Source organism: Berghia stephanieae, chromosome 5 (assembly GCF_034508935.2).
Source record: "Berghia stephanieae isolate SIO BIC M18660-M18661 chromosome 5, UCSD_Bste_1.3, whole genome shotgun sequence".
NCBI lineage: Eukaryota > Metazoa > Mollusca > Gastropoda > Nudibranchia > Aeolidiidae > Berghia > Berghia stephanieae.
The window spans coordinates 31667752-31687751 of record NC_088364.1 but is presented as its reverse complement, the minus strand read 5'-3'; the positions used below and the strand labels follow the sequence as shown (position 1 = coordinate 31687751).

Below are 20000 nucleotides of genomic sequence, written 5' to 3'. Positions count from 1 at the left end.
CTCCTCCTTCTTCTTCTTCTTCTTCTTCTTCTTCTTCTTCTTCTTCTTCTTCTTCTTCTTCTTCTTCTTCTTCTTCTTCTTCTTCTTCTTACCTCATTCTTTGACTTCTTCATAACCTTCCTGACAATACTCTTCATATTCCTCATTCTTCTCCTCCTCTTCTTCGTCCTCATTCTGCTCCACCTCCTCCTCCTCTTTTCTTCCCTCAAGAATGCTGAATTGCCTTTGACTCATACACAAGTCGTAAGAAGTTCGACAACCCAGTAAATTACTTTCTGACTCACCAAACAGCTTGTTGCACCTCGGTGACATCCCCTTGAATAGCGTGTTGATGAAGGATTGTTTTGGCCACTTGGGGTAGGTCACCCGTCCAAGTATACGAAGCTTCCTGTCGGAAATATTGACAATGAACTAGATTGATTGGCAAGTACATCTCTCTCTCTCTCTCTCTCTCTCTCTCTCTCTCTCTCTCTCTCTCTCTCTCTCTCTCTCTTTTCTTTTATTATTTCTAAGTCTGATTCTCTCTCTTTCTCTCGGTCACCCTCTCCGCTCCCCTCTCCCTCTATCTCTCTCTTCTCTCTATCTTCTATCTGCGGCTATGTGGTCTAGTGCTATGACTCTCGCCTCGGATCGGAAGGTCCTGGGTCGATGATACCCGCTCAGAGCGAACATATTTGAGTCCTTGGAAAAAATGCTCTTTACTCACATTCACCGTACTCATGTATAAAGTGAGTGCTTAGCCGTTAACAGCGTTGTCTGTCCGTACAAATTATAATATGGCCTAACAGGCGGTCTGTCTCCTTCTACCAGTTAAGTGTTGCTGTTGCTTTGAGGACGTTAAGTGGATATTGCACTGTATAAATGCTCAATGTTTTGTTTTGTTTTGTTTTCTGTTGTTTATTTTTTCGTTCCTTCTCGCTCTCACTTCTTTTCTCTAAGTCTCTCTCTCTCTCTCTCTCTCTCTCTCTCTCTCTCTCTCTCTCTCTCTCTCTCACACACACACACACACACATACACATACACTTTTACTCTCCTTTTCTCTGTCATCCTCTCTCTCTCTCCTCTCTCTCTCCCTCTCTCTCTCTCTCTCTCTCTCTCTCTCTCTCTTCCCTCTATCTCTCTCCCCCTCTTACTCGATCCTCTCTCACCCTTTGTTTTTTTTTCTTTGACTGTATCTTATCTCTAAATGGTTCTCTCCTTCAAAAGGCATACATTGTTTATAAAAAGCTCCTACATTACCTCTCTCCTTACCAGCTATTTTTAGAATTTCCCCCGAAAATTCACAACCTACCCGACACAAAAATAGACTTTTCCTAATCAAACAAAAAAGGAACAAGTGCATTCTATACAGAATGTTGTTCAGCAAAATGAGCTCTGCAGCACAATGTTTAGTATATAATAGCTGTAATCAAAGAATTTCTTTGGAATTTGTGATGTACAAGAGAAATCAGAATGAGAAAATTGTCGGTTGTATCGTAACGAATGTGACGATTTTCCTATGGTTGGTAAGGAGAGGGTTAATGAATGCAAATGCAGTAAGTATGCGCCATGTAGTACAAACTATCAACGAGGACTAGGAGCATTTTTTTTCTATTGCGCTTTCAAAATTTATATCCAAATTTTCTTAATAAACCACAAAGAACTTAAGTCTCAAATTTCTGACTATAAATTCAATTTCCAGTATCTAGATATATCATCTCGACAAAAAAAAAAACTTTAACATATTATTGGAATGCGCTTGTCCTTAGCTGTGTCCAACACAGTGAATATTATTATAAGGATAACTTAATCGTAAACATTTCTGATGACTTGATCATGACGGTTTATACGAGAGACCAAGGTTACTAATCACAGCAACTAATGCGCACAAGCAACAACGCTTAAATGACAGTTCCGTGAGTTCTCGTCCGTGTAATTATTATTTTGTTACAAGTCAAGGGACTGAATTAGGCAGAAATGTATTCACTCTAAAATAATAAAATGTAATGGCAAATAATGTTTCAGAAATGTACTTATTACTCACATTGTATTTCCTCAGCTCGTACTCGATAAAGATACACATTAGATCCTCGTGTTGTCTCACGTCTGTCCAATTATCGTCTTCGGGAATTCCCCGATCCTCACGAGTTGCCAGCGACAATCGGAGGTGAATCTCGCCCTGGATGTTCGAACGATGGGTTCTACCTTCCAGTCTAAACCACTGGTTGACTCCCGTCGAGGGTATGTCCTATTAGGAGAATAAAGCAATGGAAATAATCATTAGTTTAGAAAAAACAGATGCTGTACCTAAGGGTCGGGGTTTTTTCTTTTTCTTTGTTACCTTCGCCACAAAAATATTCCAGCACTAACTTATTTGTATAAACCAAGGGAATAATCGGTTTCACCGATTTCTCTGGGATGGATAGTGAAAAAAGACCCCCCCCCCCCCCCCAAAAAAAAAAAGCTAACATTCTAGCATCAAATTATAGTACTTATGGTTTTTTTTTTTAAATTGTCGAAAAATCGTGGACATGGTTGGTGCTCTATCCACATCTTTTTAAACCTTTAAGAAACTATCTTTGCTATTCTATTGGAGAGCTAGATCGCAGGTATTTGGTTTGTTTTACATTATTCAATCAATTTAAACTGGTGGAAACATCACTGGAGTATTTTTGTGGTGAATGTCACAAAATCAACGATTGGCACAACGTCGATAATAGAATCGTGCGGCTATGTGGTCTAGTGGTATGACACTCGCTTTCGGATCGGAAGGTCCTGGGTTCGAGCCTCGCGCTCGGCACATAGTTGAGTCCTTGGAAAGGCTCTTTACTCGCATTCTCTCACCGTACTCAGGTGTAAAATGAGTACCTGGTCGTTAACAGCCTTGTCTTTGTCCAAAAAATGGTAATATCGCCTAACAGGCGGCATGTCCCGTACTACATGTTAAATGTTGCTGTTGACCAAGGACCCATTGTAAAGCGCTTTGAGCACGCTTAGTGGATGTTGCGCTATATAAAAATGCTCAATTTAATTTAATCGTAATCAGTGGGCTAAAATTGTGTTTTCTCCTACATTGCTTTTAAGAGATCTGAGGTATCTGTCGGAAAGATGTCATAATATCAGAGGAAAACAGTCGATTGGCGCCTTCTAAAATATCTTTATTTCTATAAAACATTATGTTAATTTTCATGATTTGTTATAAAATGTAATATGATATTAAACATAGTAACAAATGACAAAAAAAGCTGTCAAGAAAAAAGTTACTAAAATAGTACTAATTGTCCTCAAATTACAAATATCAAAGGAAGTTTCCGAATTTTGTAAATGGAATAATATTAATCCACAACACTTACATCCACGTTAGAGATAATCTAGTTCTCTTCAAAATGCGAATGTAAAAAAGTTGTATTCTTCAAAATGGGTGTTAATGAAGTAGAATGAAAGTATAACACTTACGTCCAAGTTAGAGACATTCAAACATCCCAGGAAATCGTCAACACTGTTGTCATTTTTGGATCTGGCCGACTGGGCAACCTGCTTGAAGAAACGGCCCAGTCCCTTGAGGCCCGACACTTCATTGAGTTTCTTGGCAGCTTCAATGACAGATGATTCATCGTCGTGGTCCCTGTGAAAAAAAATGGAAGGGATTGACGTAAGCAAGCGATGCAATGTCATGGTGACGCAATCGTGGCAATAACAGAACAAGTATCAGTCCTCTATTATATCAGTGTCAATATTTGGTCAATGTGTCAGCTATTTTTTTATATTTGTTATTTTATTTATTTATTTATTTTTGTTGTTGTTTTTTCTCTCTGAAATCTATTAGTAATAATATTGCTTGATATTCGTTGAATGTTACATTGATTTATTGAAAAGTATTTTCCATCAACTTCGCCTAATGTCTCAACTAATGTTGGAGGGATAGCGTGGCTGTAAGATTCCTTGATCAAACACAGATCCACTCATTTACAAATGGATTGAGTGCTCTAAAAGTGGAGCTGATGTAAGAGATGTCAACATGATAATGATAAATTAATGCTGATATGCAAAACAACAACATTAATATAAAAAAAATAATAAAACAAATGGAAATCAAATCTGACAGTAACAAAAATGAGACAAACAACTTTAGGCATATCGATAAGACATTTTTGAATAGCAAGCTGGTATTTTTGCGTGACTGGCCTACAATTTTATCCTGAATAGTCATCGATTATTTTTGACATATAAAATTATAAGTCTTCACATTATTATCAAAGAACAAAGTAGATTAATCTTTTTTGTATGAATTGATTTCAACTAAATTCAACTTAAGTCAAATAAATCACATATTATATACACCAAGTTCTTCCACAGATCTGTAGACTGACATTTCATAGCTATCGTGGTATATTGTAATCAGCATTACAATAGCATAGTATATTATTTGCTTAAATCTCACACCTTGCAATTATGACGGAATCATCTCAGGTGTTTTCACACCCATAATTACAAGGTAGACCTTTACACAATTCACGATTATCGAAGTGTAAGTGACTTCAGACGGTCGATTAACTTGCTATTATAAAACATTCAATCTTTACATCTTCCAGGCAAAAATTAAATGTAAGTAGTGAGCGAGAAATGCCTGTCAATTTACATTAGTTCAGGTAAAACATATATGTGTGTTTTTAATAGATTTAACAATTAATAAATCAACTTATTGACACTGCGGCTTTGTCGATGTTCACATAATTACAATTTGTGATATTTAAAAACAAATTGTGGTGTTTGTTAATATTTGGCTTGCTTTCCTTTACAGATTCGATGTTTGAATATTGTAGCAATGCTGAGTTTGACTAGTTAAAGGAATATATTGAATGTATAAATAGCCTTAACACACACACACACACACACACACACACACATATATATATATATGTATGTATATATATATATATATATATATATATATATATATATATAATATATATACATACATATAAAATGAGTTAAGATCTAATTGTCTTTGTTTATTGGTTTTGCTATGCTCAACTTAATTACGAATTAATTTAGGCAGTACCACACTCCGAGGATTGTGCTGACATAAGAAAGTCAATCGAAATTTAATAAAATTAATATAATATATACTCTATATTATTCCCCAAGCGATTTGTTTTCTTTACGGACTCTGAATGACGAGGCATCTATCTGTCATGGAAGACTCTTGAGTTTTTTTGGCAGTCAGTCTGGAATTAAAAGGCAGTGTCTTCTGTTGGTGAACAGGCCAATAATTTGGGAGTGGCAGATCCTTTTGTTCGTGGTAAAATGAGTTTCGATTATTTTTTTTTTTTTTTTTTGCCATTAACTAAATACTCGTATTATATTTCTTTTAGTGGTAATTATAACGCGATGGCTCAAAAGTACGGTGTCTCGTCTTGTCATAATCGTCAAGCAATGTTAAGCTAGATCGGTGGCCGTATCGGTGACGGTGATCGTTGAAAATTATGGTCATGACGTTGTATCCTTGGGTAAGGCACGTTATTCATATTACCCCACTCGATTTAAGTGTGAATGATTAACTGGCTATGGGCACCGACGGATATTGTAAGACTTTTAGTACAAAAAGGACACCTGACAGGCAACTGGTACTGTATAAAATGGAAATATGGTTCCATATGGCACACTGGGGGAATTAATGAAATACTGTGAAGGGAATTGAGCACGGTTAATCCGTGGAAACGCTCTATATAAATTTTCATATTCATTTATTTATGTATTCGATTCCCAGTCTGTTTTTATTTTTTAGTCATGCGAATGATGGAAACAAAACTCGTACCCAGAGAATAGGCTTGGACAATTATGCCACAAGAGTCATACAATAGTCTAAACAAAGATTAATATTTCATGTAAAGTTTGAATTTAATAACAATAATGTCGGGACGGATATCGACAAAGGTACGATACCAACAATACAAAGAACACGGTTAAAGTATAGAACAGTAAAGTTAGGTGCCCCAAACGTAAACAATAACAAGTTGCTAGTGATTTCCGTTAGGGACCGGAATAATTTACGCACAATATAGGTCTCCCAATTTTGTAGTTTGAGTTGTAGGCAATACACTTTCAGTATTGAAAATATGTTTACATAAAATCTAACAGTTGCAGAAATAATAATATAAGGCTAAATTATTATGAAAATCAGGCTCCGAATAATTCTCGTTTTGTTCACACCAGCGCAATAATTTGCTCAGGTCTAAAAATAGATAGACTGTAACTTTTGGTAAATTTTAGAAAACTTTACCTTTTGTTCCATAAAATATCCATATCTAGACATTATTTGATGCATGATCGAGTATTTATGAATATGTGTTTCTTTTGCCACCTAACAGCCAAATTTTAAAGGTTATTTTTTTCTATTATTTACATTGGAACGTGAGCTGTCAAGACAGGAACATGTGGTTTGCCACGTGCTTCTCGACCTTTGTTTACGTTTGGGGCACCTAACTTTACTGCTCTATCGTCGGATCATCGACCCACATACTCATGCCCATCAGCTGTTAACCTGATTTCCCCCCCCCCCCCCCCCCCCCCCCGAAAAAAGAATGAGTCTTCCTTATATTCGTGACATTAAATATAAATATACGAACTAATGGGCATGCGTGTTGGGTTAAATTGATGTTGCCTTAACTCAGAACAGTTCATCTTACCAAATGTCGAGATGAAGTCGATCCGTATTCACATCATCCAGGTCACTAGGAGAAAAACAATGGAAGAAATTAAATATTTCCGTGTTGATTATTTTTTTCCTTAAGGATTTTCATTTTCAAATCATCAAGCTAACCTTAACTGAAATAAAAATCTGAAAAGCAGTGTGCGAATCTGTGCCAGACAATCAGAAATAAAAAGACAGGTTGTATTTTTCTTTCTGCTTTCTCTGGTACTGTTTCATACACATCTTTTAAGACTTTTATCTTCCACCAGTGTCTGCTTCCCAATTTGTCACTTGGCTGACATAAGTCAATGTGATACTAAAGTGCTAGAAGCAGTGGACTGTAAAAAGTAATGAATAACAGTGCATATAACAACAATGAAAAAGAGCAAAATACCAAACACAGAATTTTCGTGTTTGGTATGTTGCAAAACTCTACATTGTATCCTTGGGTATACACAGTAGTTACCTCAATTCAGGTGGCTAAAACACTTCGCTGCTATCGGAATTGGTAGTTAAGCATAAAATGGGGGACACAAAACAACATTGCGGCATGAAATGGGCGAATGTTTCAATCCACCTTGCTGAGGAAATGAATACAGCATGATGTTGCTTAGAGAGATTCAAGACCACATTTCCTGGTTAATTATGTCCCATTTATAAACGCCTTGAAAGATATAGATTCCTTTGATTGAGAATATCACATGCAAAATATCCATACATGTCCGTCTTTTTATTTTACTTATCAAAGGATCTTTTCCCCCACTTACAATCTAAATTTCTCGTTCCACTTAGGGTTAAGCGTGTTAGGCTTAACTTGTGTTGTCCTAATCAGCTTGGCTGGAAGCATGTCACGAACCGAGGAACTCTTGTTTGCTGACGTAGACTTCCGTCGAAGAGAAAACTTTTTGGATCCCCTTTCACGGTCCCTCGGTGACCTGGCTTGACCCGAGCTATCCTCATCCGACGACATGGCTGCACCCGAATCCACGTCGGATCTGCCCGGCATAATTCCCAGCATGCAATAGGGGTCACTAAATCCTGGAGAGGAAATTCAAAAAGAAATCGATCGTTGAGAATCGGATCTTCCCCTACTCCCTCAATTTTTCCTCACCTCTCTAAGCTTCCCGACCCCCCCCCCCCTCTCTCTCTCTCTCTCTCTCTCTCTCTCTCTCTGTGTGTGTGTGTGTGTGTGTGTGTGTGTTTTCCTTCTTTCACTTTCACACACACCATATTTTTATCACTCTCTCTCTCTCTCTCTCTCTCTCTCTCTCTCTCTCTCTCTCTCTCTCTCTCTCCTTCACACACAAACACACACATGCACACACATACACTCATCTACACACAACTCATACATTCACCCACCCACAGACTCTTGGAAACAATAATATCACTCTTTCCACACATACAAATGCATACACAGAAGACACACACACACACACACACACACACATTTCCAGAAAAGATTAATGTCAATCTAGGTAGAATTAGTTGTTACATCTGGACGCCATTATTACAAAAATATCGCATTACATCTTGGTGTTATCTATGCTTCAAGATGTCAGTGCCAGAAGGGCTAAAATCAATTATTGTGTTCCAATTTAGAGACCTGGTTGTTTCTCTTCAGGGATAATAAATGAGTAAATGAAGATGTGCCACATGGTTTCTATGAGGGTAGGGGGGGGGGGAGGGATAAAAGGCTGGGAAATCAAGGGAAATGAGGAGGGAGAGGAAAAATTGAAATATGGGCAAAAAACAATGATAATAGGGTGTATAAGGGTGAAGAGTGTAAGGAACAAAAAAAAGGTGATAGGAGCAGATGGATTGAAGAAAGATTATAACAATTATCTTTTCTTAACCGCATGCAAAAAACAAAAAGCTCGTCTGTGTTGAACATGTCTCTTAAAACTCTTATAATTCAGAAACAAAACACCAATGAAATGGCTTTATGCTCCCAGAAAATGAAGAATCTAAAGAGACAATCCACCGGAAATGTCTTACAGCCATCTGCATAAATGATGAAAGAGAGCAAGAAACACGAACCGGATGCAGATGAAATCCAAAAAGTGCAAAAGCCCCCAATGATGATAACACCAAGTATCATCACGAGGACGAACACGACGACAAATCAAAACAAGAGGAAAGATTATCAAGATCATTCCCTCTCTCACGACAAGAATAGTTGGCTGAGACAGTAGAAAAGAAGTCTTAATTAAAAACCTTTGTAACCCAATCACGTATACCGTGGGTGGACATTCGGGGGTAAGGGAGGGGGGGGGGTGGTTCTTTAGTTTTGTTTCCATTAATATATTTTCCCTATGTTCTCTCTCTCTCTCTCTCTCTCTCTCTCTCTCTCTCTCTCTCTCTCTCTCTCTCTCTCTCTCTCTCTCTTATTTTTTTCTTTTCTTTTTATTTTTCAATGTTAGCCAATTCAATATTCAATATCGCATACTTATTATTGAAATGAAATGGAGAAAATTTACTGGAATGACAATCAAAAAGAATTATTAGAATTTTGAATAGTGATATTGCTTTATATTGTATTAAAATTGATATTCCTTCCCCTAAATTTGTGATGGGTTATAATATCAAATTTCGAAAAAAATAATCTTGTGACGTCAAACTGTCAAGCATTTTCTTAACATCAGACAAAACGGACAAGTAGTAAAAACAGCACTTGATATAAACAAGAGGTATAAATAAACAAATAGTATAAAGAAAAAGGTAAACAGAGAGATGGTATAAACAAGAAGTATAAACAAAGCTTATAAAGGTAAAGTTTCTGGGAAGAAAAGACCGTTACTCTTCCGTATGAGCTATCCACGATCCCTGGGATCGTGGATAGCTCATACGGTAGAGTCACGCTCTCACAGGCCAGGCGGAGTTGTCGTACCAGTAAGGCCTCGGGTTCAAACCCCCATCACCGCCGTGAAAATCTGTAATTCTCTATTGTCTTCTGGCACTTTCCTACTCACTTCATCTCTTGTTGTTATTTGTATGGAACCCTTGTAAAGCACTTTGAGTACGTTTAGTGGATGTTACGCCATATAAATACTCAAGTTTTTTTGGTTGCATTATTGCATTTTGAAATCCGATTTTGATTCAATTCCGCAGCTTCAGAGTGGTTCTACAATAATTGGAAACTTGTTCAAAATTCCAAACCGTAATAATGCAATAATTTATCATATTTCACCACAAAGATTTCTTAATTACTTATATAGGTACGAGTATTATTAACACAAAACATCTTTTCATCCCCTTGAGCTTAATTCTGTTGTATTTTCATTGTGATCAATATGAACCGGGTTCAAATCACGGATAAGTGAATAACTCATAAAATGAGATCATACTTTTTAAAGAATTTAACCGTATTTTACATTTGTTATAATAGGTCCAACGTAGTTCGGAGGCGCAACACTCTGTTTAATTGCGAGATCAAACAACTCGCCGTGATGAGGGTGAGGACCTTTCAATATAATTTTTCTTGTGAATAAATAACTTCAATACACCACGTTCTCAATACTTGTATTATATCTTGTTTTGTTGGTTTCATTTTTTCTTTCATGTACGTTGCCATCAGATTTTGTGATTTATTGCCGAAAACCTAAAAGTAAATAAACTTGAATCTTGGGACTTATCTATACTCACCCACCTCAACCTTCCGTTTATTAAATAGAAACGTTTACATTCCTGGAATAGTCAGTGCTTTAATCTCAAGGATTGGCATTGTCATTCAGTAACCGTTACAAGATGGGGGAGAACATACCATTTTATTGAATAGAGGTGTCTCTTGTTCGAGTAAATAGATTTGTAGTATACGATCTTGCGTGGAAGATGATTCGTTTTCGATAATCTAGACATTTTATTTACACTGAAACTTCTTTTTGAATTAACACAACTGTAGAGTCGATGCTTGGTAATATTTTACCGTAATATTATAAAGAAGTTGTTCTCAAAAACAGGTCGATTTCCAGAAAAAAGTAAAGCACCATTTTTTAAATTCAGATCATATCCGGCTCAGATGTTTTCATTTTGAAATGTTAACTGTCGTACTCTAGAGTGGCACATATTTAAATATTTGACTAGAAAACTTCCAATTTCTACCGCGAGGTTTGCGAGTTTTTGCCAAGATGAGTGTCCTTTAAATCGATCGATATTTGAAGGATGAGTCTTCTGGCCAAATGTTTACATACTTGTCTTTCTAGAGTACGGCAATTAACTGATAAAAAGAACACATATATTCATGAATGAAACCATAGAGCGTTTTAAAAAATCTAGTGATTTTTAAATTGAAATTCTAAACAAGCTTTACCCTAGGGTTAAGTTTGTTTTGTTAAAAACCTCTCGACATCAAATCGCTATCTGTATTGGAAAGGAAAAAAAAAACTCTTTACACGGATAGTATATTATTGTTTTTATATAATGGCTGAACTTAAGTTCAAAATTCCTGATGCATCCATCTTTGTAAAAAGTATATGTTGGATATCTAAACGACCAACTAGCCTTTCTAGTGGGGTGAAAGAACTCCTCTTACAAATCACAGAAGACCCTAGGCGTATTAAAAATGCAATAACCAATGATTTATTTATTTCATGATGATTGTTTATTTATTGCTATCTACTCCGTCGGTTATTGCCTTTCAAAAAACTTTAGATTGATTAAAAAGAGTGAATTCTACTTAAAATAAATAATAATTATCTTCCATACCATCAGCATCCTTTGCCTCCAAACCGCAGGCTTCCAGGACATTTACATTGAGGATGACAATTGGTGGCTGTGGAGAAATGGAAATACATTAAGATTTTTCAATTTGGGAGGATAAATTTTTCAGAATTCAATGGGTCGTTTTCATAGCATGAAAAGATTCAACAAATAGATAGTAGAAATGACAGATAAATTCCCTGTTTTTCTTTCTTGATGATGTGTTTACCTGACATAAAATAAGTCTCGGACCACCCTTCAGTTTTTATTCACATAATATTCATAAAATAAAATATAACTCGTTTTGATGAGTTAAAGCGACATGTCAAATTTTAGAATGAAAAATTGCAATGTATCCGGGACAGCCGTATATATCCATTTCCGGAGTTTCTAATTGGATAACAAAAAATTGGATCGTAAAACCCTGAAATGGAGAATCCTTCGTAATTGATTTTATACAATAACTTCCTGCTTTAGTCATAAATGGTGAATTATGAGCTTTGACATTTCAAAGTTGATTTATCAGACCGGAAGTAATAATCATATTTCATTCGCATCACATAGGTCGAACTTTGAAAAGATTTAAAAGATTGTCATGATAGCTAGAGATAGAACGCAGTTCCAATTCAATTAAAAGGTTTAGCAATCCTTTAAAGCTTTCTTGTCCATGGCGATTGAGTGCATACCAATTTCTGTAACGTTAGATTGCTTGTTGTTCTCCTATGCATAAGACGTCTGTATGACGCAGAATATTTTCGTCATCCAATATTAGACCCTCCTTTTTAATCATTACTGTATGAAGAGTAACATGGTTGCTTTGGAAAATAGTAGGGCAAATCAAGGAATTTAACAGGATTCATTTGAGGGGGGCGTTAAGCTACTGGAAATCTCCTTTTCTTCTTGGCTAAAATTGTTTACCCTGACAGCTTTTCATATTCATCAACTATTTTTTCACTCCTTTTCGCAATAATTGATAATGGTGATAAAAGCAAAAGATCTTTTATTCATTCTTCTCCGTCGTATTTCTGCACGATGGTATTGTTTTTAGAATAAAATTGTTGAAAATAATATAGAACAGAATTTCCTTATATGCATTCTGTTTACTGAGGTTAAACATAATATTCTTGGGCTACATTTTCCTACTATACTTTTAAAAGAAAAATCAATGCCATCCTCTTTGGACCCACCCCCTTCCCCCTTTGATAAAAACACGTTATGAAGGGGTATTAATCTTTTATAAAGACAGCGTTTGGTTTCTTGCAAATCCAGACTCTTCTCAACATTTATATGAATACCAAGAGATCGGTCTGTGATTTGTTTGCTGTGATGTGAATTTATCTCCATAAATATGCATTTGTCTAGAGTTGAGTCCTACTTTAATCTCTTGACATTGGTATAAATGAATAATCAGTCAAGGATCTCTATATTTATTGGGTTGCCCAATAGGTGATGTCTACGACAAAATATTTCGTAAAAAAACACATTTTACTTTTTAAGAATCGTATTTTTTCCGGTGTTGATTAGATCTATTGGGGACAAAACGAGTCAATCACTACTAAAGGATAAGTAAAGACTCCGTGCTACCGGGCTTCAAAACTCGCCAATTTGCCCCTAGATCGAGTACTCTCCAGATTGAGCTTCTGGAGTCCTAAAGACAAGATAACTTCATATAAAACCATTAGTAGAGAGTTATTCGTTTATAGGCATTCCTTTATAATTTGAAAACACCAAAAGAGTCACTTAAAGCTTATATCCACTAAATTTACTCAAAGCACCAACAATATAATATCTCACTAAGGACGAAACATGATGACTGTAAGGCACTGTTACACTTTTTTTTGTACGGAGTAAACGTTGTGGGCCAATTATTTATTTTAGTCTTGTTTGTGGGCAAAGAGTTTTTGCTGGACTTACAAGTCCGAATGCGATTTTCACATCACAAGATGCAAAGACATAAGGGAACTTTCGCCAATAATATTGAAAATGACCGCATCGTGCAGTCGGTTTTCCTCAGTAATGTTAAAACATAAAGTGATCTAAATAATTATATCCCATTTCGTCTAGATAGTCATACAGAGAAATGAATTAAATTGCGCAAAGATTATAAGAGTTTAGTTTACTGATCATCCCCCTCCTTGGCGTGAGTTTTTAAAAAAACATAATTTATCGTAAAACGTATAGAACATCATGCTCCAAATTTGAAAGAGCTGTTCGAGTAGTGAGCAGTCAACAGCTCTTAATGACTCTTACCGGCCGAGTGAAATAATTGTCTAGGCGTTGGTGATTCAGAATCGACCAGGTTGAAGACTTAACAATGAATAGTCAAACCTTGAGAAAATTTTATCTTTTCGGTTGTTTAAATTTCAATATCTGCTATTTCATTATGTTAAATTTTCTACAACAGTCAACACGTGTTTAACTTTTGATTGTGGTAACCCAGATTGATATGGTTTCTTTGCTGGTATAAGCAACAACAAAAAACACCTCGAAAAGTATTATTCATTGCAGCAAAGACAACAAACATATTAATCAATTCTTCATGCATCACAATTTGGCGAATTGTTTTTTAGAGCGTGTAAATGCTTGATCAGCGAGAAGATAACATATCTACATACATTAATTAAAAAACAAATTCATTTGATTTTTTAAATCCCGATGTAAAGAAAAATAGCAGCTGTGGTTCTTCACTTTAAAAGGGCAATTCTCGCGGCTATTTTTAGACATGAGTTGTTATTTTTCCACGATGGCTGAGTTTTGTTCACTTTAAGATAATATAAATCATGAAATAATTTTTGGATTTCTTTTATCAAAATAATAACTTATTTATTTAGAGACGGGGTTTAATCCTTAATCTAACATGGTATTAAATTATATATTCACCAATGGAGCTTCATAACAACGCTACTCAGAATAATAGTGCTTCAATGAAAGACATCAGATAACCAAAAAATCTAAGATTGGTTGAAAAATTTGAAGTTTATTGAGCTGGATCAAACACACAATTATATCACGCGGTAAAGTGGGTGTGGAAACTACTATGCCACTTTGCCAATGTTGTACAGAGTAAACAATTTGAACAAACTAAAAGATGGAATAAAAGAAAAATACCACGCTCTAAACCCACCATTCCCATTATCCATTCTAGAAGTACTTTGAAAATCGAAAGGTCGCTGACCCAAATGTAACTTTTTCTTCTTCTTCTTCCTTTTAAGTCTGTAACTTCACACTTTGAGGATTCCACAGACCACATTATTTTTATTTCATTGGAGATGTGAGACTATTCCACTGTTTTAATGTCAATGATATGAACGAGTACAAGTGTGCATCCACTCTTGAGTGATAAACTTGGATGACTTCCTCTTAGTTGGTTGATTAACTTGATTGTTTAGGCCTTTGAAAAGTGTTGTTACTTTGTCACACATTATTCTCTGTTGTAGTGGTTCGAGATTGATATTACTTTCATGTTTTTAAAAAAATAATCTTTGTTTGGATTTACAAATTTTACTGCTTTGTTTTGTATTTGTTCGATTTCTTTGATTTCTGATTTGTGGTGAGTGTCCCAGACAGAGCTACTATATTCTAGTGTAGGTCTAACAAAGGATTTGTAGCACTTTAACTTTATTTCCCTCCTGCTGTCGAGTAAGTTTCCTCTGAGGAAGCCGAAGGTAGAGTTTGCTTTGTTACATTGTATGTTTGTAACATGATCTTTCCAATTTAGTTTGTTAGTTATTGTTACTCCAAGATCTTTCGCCTTGCTAACTTTTTCTAGTGCAGTGTTATGTATTGTGTATGTTGAATGTATGGTTTTTCTGTTGTTTGTGAATTTTAGAATTTGTGATTTTTGAGGATGGAATGGAGAGAGAGAGAGAGAGAGAGAGAGAAGAGAGAGAGAGAGAGAGAGAGGAGAGAGAGAGAGAGAGAGAGGGAGGGAGAGATATGTGGGGTGAGGAGGAAGATAGTGAATTATAGATTTAGAGAGAGACTAAGTGTGAAAAAATGAGGCCCCAAAACAAGAGCCATATAATGCAAATATCAAGTTCCCAAGTAATTTTATTTCATGCTCCGACATTTTCGAATGCAAAAGATATTATCTTGTAAGGGCTTATTATGTCACACAGGCGAGAAAAATAATACCCGTTTCTAAGAGAACTTATTTGAATTCTCTCTCTCTCTCTCTCTCTCTCTCTCTCTCTCTCTCTCTCTCTCTCTCTCTCTCTCTCTCTCTCTCTCTATCTCACATACATTTGTCTTCAGTTAATACATAAATAAATAAGAATTAAAAAGTACGCATCCTACCTTTTCTTCTGTAGCCTTAGCCAATAGTCTTGCATGGTCTTCGGGAGAAACACCAAAGGCCTCCTTGGCATATTGGAAAAGATCCTGGATGTAGGGCGAATGGCCACCGGAAGTGGTTCCAATTTTGTGCTTGATGGTATACAACACCTCGATGTAAAGCAAGTCAAACTGTCACAAGGCGAGGAAAAGAATAGATATAAAATTGAGAAAAAGCTCTAATCTTTTTTTTTTTCATTGTGAAGATCATATTACATATGAGATTCTATTCATGAGATTCGAAGTATATAAGGTAATCTGAGAAAATTTCAAATGTTAAAATGTTTATTCATTGCTTACAATCAAAACTAACGTTTTTTCGAAATTTATAAAACAAAATAATTTTTTTTCAGTCTGATACTTCTTGAAAGTTGGGGGTTGTTCAGTCAATCGTTATTAGAAGTAGTAAGTTTTCTGGTTAAAATTAAAACAGGTGTTCCGTCAGAACAGGCACGTTTCCTTCCACACCGAAGCTGAAATAATTTTGGATTGAATTCGAAATTCGATTTTTGACGGATTCTATTTTAGTCGAGTTAAAGAGAACCTATAAATCTAAAGCAATTAAATAGAAAAGCTGAATAATGGTTCTAAAATGGGTGACGAAAAGGGATAAATCTTAATCGCAACACATCACATGACGACAATAAACGGCGAGATTTAAAGAAGTGTGCCATTTTTAGTCAAAATTGGATTCTTAACTTGTTGTCAATGCCATCATTATTACCCCCACCCCTCCCCCTATCCACCCCCTTTTCCATTCTTCCCACCACCACCCGCCAACCTAAATTCTCGTAATTTCAGCCAGGGCTCTGTTAACATTTCTTTATATATTGCTTAAGTGCCATGATGGTGGCAGGCAGCGTTTCGACATCGATAATGTCCTCATTAAGGAGAACGATGGTGACTGGCAGAGGGTGACAGAGATTTCCCAAGGGAGGTCATTCTTTCATCGCATTGGGCGGAAATGCATCCATTCTCATGACAAAAATATACTCTACATTTTAAAGGCATGGACTAACTCGATTAGATTTGAATCGATGCCAAAATAAAATGGAACACTTGATATCCGCCTACACATTCTCTACAAAGTGTATTGTATTCTTCTCTCAAACATATTTTGTGCACATCTTTTATGTTTCCTTTCATGTCAGTCTCGTATTACCTCGTAGTGAACCAAAAGTCCAGAATTTTAATAGTAAACCAAATGTCCAAAATTTTAATAGTAAACCAAATGTCCAGAATTTTAATAATAAACCAAAAGTCCAGAATTTTAATAGTAAACCAAATGTCCAGAATTTTAATATTAAACCAAAAGATCAGAATTTTAATTAGATCAAATGAATTATGAATGCTACATATTTTTTTTCTTTCTTGGTTTAAGAAACTTTGGTTAATTTCTTCATCAAAATGATGACAATATGGATTGAACATAAACTTCATCTTAGCCTTTAAATATAGTTTTCAGTGTCTTATTGTTCACAGACATGAACCACACTGAGTTATATAGTCACTTATTGTGTTTCCTAAATAAATGTTGAAGTGTGATCAAAGTAGGTTATTTTTAGGTCATACGTTTTGAAAAGCTACTCTTTTGATGTCAGTCACTCAGTTTCTGGTTCCATTGTCATGATCAAAATCAGAGAAGGAATGAAAGATTTGGTAAATATCTTTGTATAAAGAGCTACATAAATTACTTCTAGTCATTATCTATGTATGCATGTGCGTATGTATGTATGTGCATATGTATGTGCGTATGTATGTATGTGCGTATGTATGTAAGTATGTATGTATGTGCGTATGTATGTAAGTATGTATGTATGTATGTGCGTATGTGCGTATGGATGTTTGGATGTTTGGATGGATGGGTGGATGGATGGATGTGTGTGTGTGTGTGTGTGTGTGTGTACGTACGTACGTACATACACGTATGTATGTATGTATGTATGTATGTATGTATGTATGTATGCATGTATGCATGCATGCATGCATGCATGCATGTATGTATGTATGTATGTATGTATGTATGTATGTATGTATGTATGTATGTAATCGTGTATGTATGTATGAGAGAGGGAGAGAGATAGCGGGAGCGAGTGTGTGTTTGTGTGTGTGTGTGCGAGAGAGAGAGAGAGAGAGAGAGAGAGAGAGAGAGAGAGAGAGAGACGTTGCAAGGATGGTAAGGCCCTATATAAATATGATTTATTACTTCTTTATTTATATGGAATTAATATCAAGGGTAGTTAGGGTTCTAGAGATGTGAAGGAACAACTGTAGAGGTTGTTATGTTATTCCGCTTCTAGCTTTCAGGAGCTCCTCAAATAACAAGTTCCAATAGAAAGCAGCCGTAGGGAAAAAAACAACACTAGTTATAGAAAACAGAATCGGATCGGTACAGGAGAACGCTTGTTTAAACACTCTTAGGAAAGACTAACCACGAGAGTTCCACCGTTTGCTAACCTGATTTCTAAAATGAAACAATGTATTTCCCTGGGAAAACAAGAATCCTTGCAAGAATTGGAGTCATTTCAAAACCCTCTCATCTTGTGTTATTTTATCCCCCCCCCCCCCCCCTTCTCCCTCTCTCTCTCTCTCTCTCTCTCTCTCTCTCTCTCTCTCTCTCTCTCCCGCTGTCTGTTTGTGTATGTGTGTGTGTGTGTGTGTGTGTGCGCTCGCGCGTGTGTGAGAATGTGTGCATGTATTTGCGTGTTTGTTTGTGAGTATGTGTGTGTGTGTGTTTTTGTGTTTGATCGCGCAAGTATTTGTGCCTTCTATAACACTCACTGTTATAGAAGGCACAAATACTTGCGCGATCAAACACACACACACATACACACAAACACACACGCAAATACACGCATACATTCTCATACACGCGCGCGCGCGCACACACACACACACACACACACACACATACACAAATATATATATATTTATTTATTTAAAAAAAAAAAAAAAGATATATATATATATATATATATATATATATATATGTGTGTGTGTGTGTGTGTGTGTGTGTGTGTGTGTACGTTTGCGTTTGTATGTGTGTGTTTGTTTGATCTTGCAAGTGTATGTGCCTTCAATAACAGTGTTCAAACCCTTTCATTACACACCCCTCAATTAATGAAACGTTTCTTTTTTCGGCAATTTTATTTAAATGGGGAGATAGAGAAGAAAGCCAAGAAACTGCATTGGCATAAAATAAACTTGCGTTACGAATCTGATGGGATGTCATATGCTAGACCTTCGATAATTTTTTTTTGTCGAAGTCACTCGGTGTACCCAGAGGCAACAATCCTTGTGTAGCTGGAACAAACAATAAATTTGTCTGTGATAAATTAACGTGATGTCTAGAATGTTTCAAGGAATTCTCACTGTCACTTCTTTCTTTTTTATTCTTCATGCCGAGACCCTGATCCAATTATCTTGGTGTATGAAACAAACAATCTACCATTGCACTATTATTATTTCAGAAACCATAATTTACTTACTTCTTTTTTGGACAAAGCTTGTTTGTTGGGCTTGTTTGCGAATTGGTTCTCCGCCGGAGGAGGACTGTCTGAGTCTTTGTCATCCTGAAGGCAAAATAAATAAATAAATAAATAAATAAATATAATATAATAATAAATAAATAGATAAACTAATAATTAAATAAATAAATTTGACCATCTACCTTTTCAGAAATTTAGAATAACTCTTAATTACAAGTTTATTTTAAAAATACAATTATCTTGAAACCTAACGGTAGTATGCATGGGTAAAGACTGGTAAACGTGAAATTTAAATTGGCGGAAATATGATTAAAATTTTTACGGATAGTAAGCCCTGTAAAGGATAGTATGAATTATCTTATGATTTAATTGCATCTATTAAGGAAGCATACGAGTTCAATCATGGCAACACATCAGCAATAAGACTGCAATATCTTTGTAAGTTAAATGCTCTAAACAATTTCAAAAATGTGACTCATTTATTATTATTATTATTATTATTATTATTATTATTATTATTATTATTATTATTATTATTATTATTATTATTATTATTATTATTATCATTATTATTATTATTATTATTATTATTATTATTATTATTATTATATTTAATCATCATTTTTATTAAATTCATTATGATTAACATTGTCATTAGTATCATTATTATGATTCATTATTATCATTGTTTTTTAGTCTTATTATAATTCTCGTCGTCGTTCTTCAATTCTGTCTCAGTAGCGTTAAACTGACAATACCAATTGCTTGCTACTCTTTCGGTAGGATGTTAGTCTATCGCCAGGTATTTT

The 20000-nt window shown here is 35.5% G+C and overlaps 1 protein-coding gene across 5 annotated transcripts in view; it reads right to left on the bottom strand.

Moving 5' to 3' along the window:
* Nucleotides 1-20000, bottom strand: part of LOC144972760 (BAI1-associated protein 3-like) — a 247908-nt gene that overhangs the window by 40885 nt on the left and 187023 nt on the right. For all 5 annotated transcript variants that reach the window (XM_078914359.1, XM_078914360.1, XM_078914361.1 and 2 more), the window contains 8 exons: nt 19192-19275; nt 15668-15835; nt 11378-11444; nt 7441-7711; nt 6669-6713; nt 3436-3604; nt 2024-2227; nt 285-388 (listed from right to left, as the gene is read on the bottom strand). In XM_078914359.1, coding sequence (XP_078770485.1) covers nt 285-388; nt 2024-2227; nt 3436-3604; nt 6669-6713; nt 7441-7711; nt 11378-11444; nt 15668-15835; nt 19192-19275 — 1112 coding nt within the window. The remainder of the gene's footprint in view (nt 1-284; nt 389-2023; nt 2228-3435; nt 3605-6668; nt 6714-7440; nt 7712-11377; nt 11445-15667; nt 15836-19191; nt 19276-20000) is intronic.